The 2,669-nt window shown below is 47.0% G+C and overlaps 1 protein-coding gene across 1 annotated transcript; it reads left to right on the top strand.

The window, feature by feature from the left end:
- The first annotated feature begins 829 nt into the window (after positions 1-829).
- LOC122029869 (AT-hook motif nuclear-localized protein 27-like) lies at positions 830-2,298 on the top strand. The gene has a single exon (XM_042589012.1). The coding sequence runs from the start codon at positions 1,337-1,339 to the stop codon at positions 2,159-2,161; it is 825 nt and encodes a 274-aa protein (XP_042444946.1). The 5' UTR covers positions 830-1,336; the 3' UTR covers positions 2,162-2,298.
- Positions 2,299-2,669: the final 371 nt, after the last annotated feature.

Below are 2,669 nucleotides of genomic sequence, written 5' to 3'. Positions count from 1 at the left end.
TCGAGCTTGAAAATATTATCGAGTCAAGCTCAAACTTAACAGTATTTGGTTTGTGAACTTACAAACATATTCGTTTAGAGGCTCACGAATATATTTATCAAGAGGCTTGTGAACATATTAAGTGACTCATTTATCTTATTATATATATTTATATATATAATTAAATATCACATAAATAATAAATATAATAATATATTATTAATTATTATAACTAATTATCTTAGATGAGCTCGAATTAAGTTCTTTTAATTTATAGAGTTTTTTTTAACTGAGCTCAAGTCAAATTCGAACTATTTAATTTTAACCGAGTTCAAGTTTATGAACTAAAGCTCAAATCAAACTCAAGCTAAAAAAAAATAGAATCCAAACTCAAACTTCTTACTATTTAACTCAACTTGACTCATATACAATCCTACTTACCATTAATATTAAAATCACCTATCCAACCATCATCTTTCTCAATTTCAATTTTAGACAGCACATATCTCACCATACACCAAATGATTGTCTCTTTGATATTCTTCGAATTCTCATCCTCCCCGTTTCTCTGGTCCGCCGGCGTCGCAGAATCCCTATAAATTACATGTGGTTTAGAAGAAAAGAAAAACAAAAAAAAACAGAAAGAGAGGGCATGTTTTATTTGCGAGCAAAGTAATTAATGAGCTCCGAGTCTCTCTCATGCCCAAGGCGCTCGATCCCTTTTAAAATAAACTAGTTGGTGTGCACCACCAATCTCGTCGTCATCTGCTTCTCTTGATCTCTCTCTGATCTCCTCTGTGATCACCTCCCCTCTGACTCTCTCTCTCTCTCTCTCTCTCTACGTGGTCAAAGGATAACAAAAAAGAATCCTATCTATCGCTTGCCCTGCTGACAAGATTTCCAAAAGATATCATAAAACGAGGAGGCAGGGGAGCCTTCTTTGTCCCTCGGTTTTTCCTGTGCGTCTGCATCTTCGATCTGCGCCTTTTCTTGCTGTTTCTGATCGAGTGCCCAGTCGGATAGAGGAAATGGTTCTTCTTTTTCGGCTTCCTCTTCGAAAGTGATTTTCAATGTTTCTTCTCTTACGGCTGGTTCTGATTCTGGTTCTGGTTCTGGTTCGTCGCTGATCAGATTAAAAAAACAAACAGAAGGGAAATCGAGTCTATACTTTTTGAGTTGCTGTTAAGCTTCTAGCTAATTTGAGATTTGCTGTTGATTTGGAAAAGGAACTGCTTTTGGCTCTTGATTTGGAGATTATATTGGAAGTTGTGTGTGTGTGAGAGAGAGAGAGCGAGAGAGAGAGAGAGAGAGGGGTAAGCTGGCGAACAAGTGGTGGGAGCGAGCCGATGAGACGGCGATGGCCGGAATGGGTTCTGAAGCAGGCGGAGGATCTTCCGGGTACCTTAAGCACCTCCTCGGCCCGCAGGATCAGCTGGAGGAATCTAAGGCTTCCCCGGAAGAGAACGCGATTCTTTCGGCGGAGGGCGGCGGCGATCAGGGAGAGCAGCCTTCTAGCTCTGTCGCTGCCGGTGGCGGCCCAATCCGCCGCCCTCGCGGTCGGCCGCCCGGCTCCAAGAACAAGCCGAAGCCGCCGATCGTGGTGACGCGCGACAGCCCCAACGCGCTGCACTCGCACATGCTCGAAGTCGCGGCCGGCGCCGACGTCGTCGAGTGCATCGGCGAGTACAGCCGCCGCCGCGGTCGCGGCGTCTCTGTTCTCAGCGGCTGCGGCGCCGTGGACAACGTCTCTCTTCGCCAGCCCGGCTCGGGGAGCATGGCGGCGACGCTGAGGGGGCGGTTCGAGATCCTCTCCCTGACAGGGACCGTGCTCCCGCCTCCGGCGCCCCCGGGCGCCGGCGGCCTGACTGTCTTCCTTGCAGGCGGCCAGGGGCAGGTGGTCGGCGGGAACGTGGTGGGCCCACTCGTGGCGGCGGGGCCGGTGGTGCTGATGGCCTCGTGGTTCGCAAACGCCGTGTACGAGCGGCTGCCGCTGGAGAGCGAGGAGGAGACGGCGGCGGCTATTGCGGCCGCCGAGAGGCATCCGCCGGGCGCGTCGCAACCCTCCGGTGTCGGCGTTCCTTTCCGCAATTTGGCCGGTAACATTCGAAGCTACCAGCTACCCAGCGACACTTTTGGTTGGAGTGCAACCGCTGCCGATCATCTCCGCCCTCCTCCCTTCTAATTAACCATTCTCACGCATCACCTACTCTGAAGAACAAAATGGAAGACGACATAGATTATTGCATGCAATTCACGTCTGTTTATGATCTGATGTACTGTTATTCGAAATCAAGGTTAATTTTCCCTCATCGTGACATTTGCATCACTTAAACTATCAAACCATTCACATTTTGTAGGAGCTTAATTAATTTGGATGAGCATTTGTTTTCTCTGGTCTGTTTCTGCTTGTTTAATTAATTAAAATAATCTCGTGAAGCATGAGGGAAGGTGGTTGTTGTTGTTTTTGCCTTTGGTCAGTCAAAGGAAAAGACTGGCGCAGTTATGTTGTCATTTAATGGGGGGAAATGAAATTGGAGTATAAGATACTGAACGGCATGCTGAAAGATTCTCCCGTCTGCTTTCATCTTCTTCCAAGTACAACTCTAGAAAAGAGGTTTCTGCCGCAGTAATAAATAGCTTTTAAAGCAGGCAGGCATGCATGCTTCTTCTCTCTATCATATTATTATTAT

Source organism: Zingiber officinale, chromosome 10B (genome assembly GCF_018446385.1).
Source record: "Zingiber officinale cultivar Zhangliang chromosome 10B, Zo_v1.1, whole genome shotgun sequence".
Taxonomy (NCBI): Eukaryota; Viridiplantae; Streptophyta; class Magnoliopsida; order Zingiberales; family Zingiberaceae; genus Zingiber; species Zingiber officinale.
Note: the sequence above shows the minus strand (reverse complement) of the source record. Positions and strands in the feature narration are given on the sequence as shown.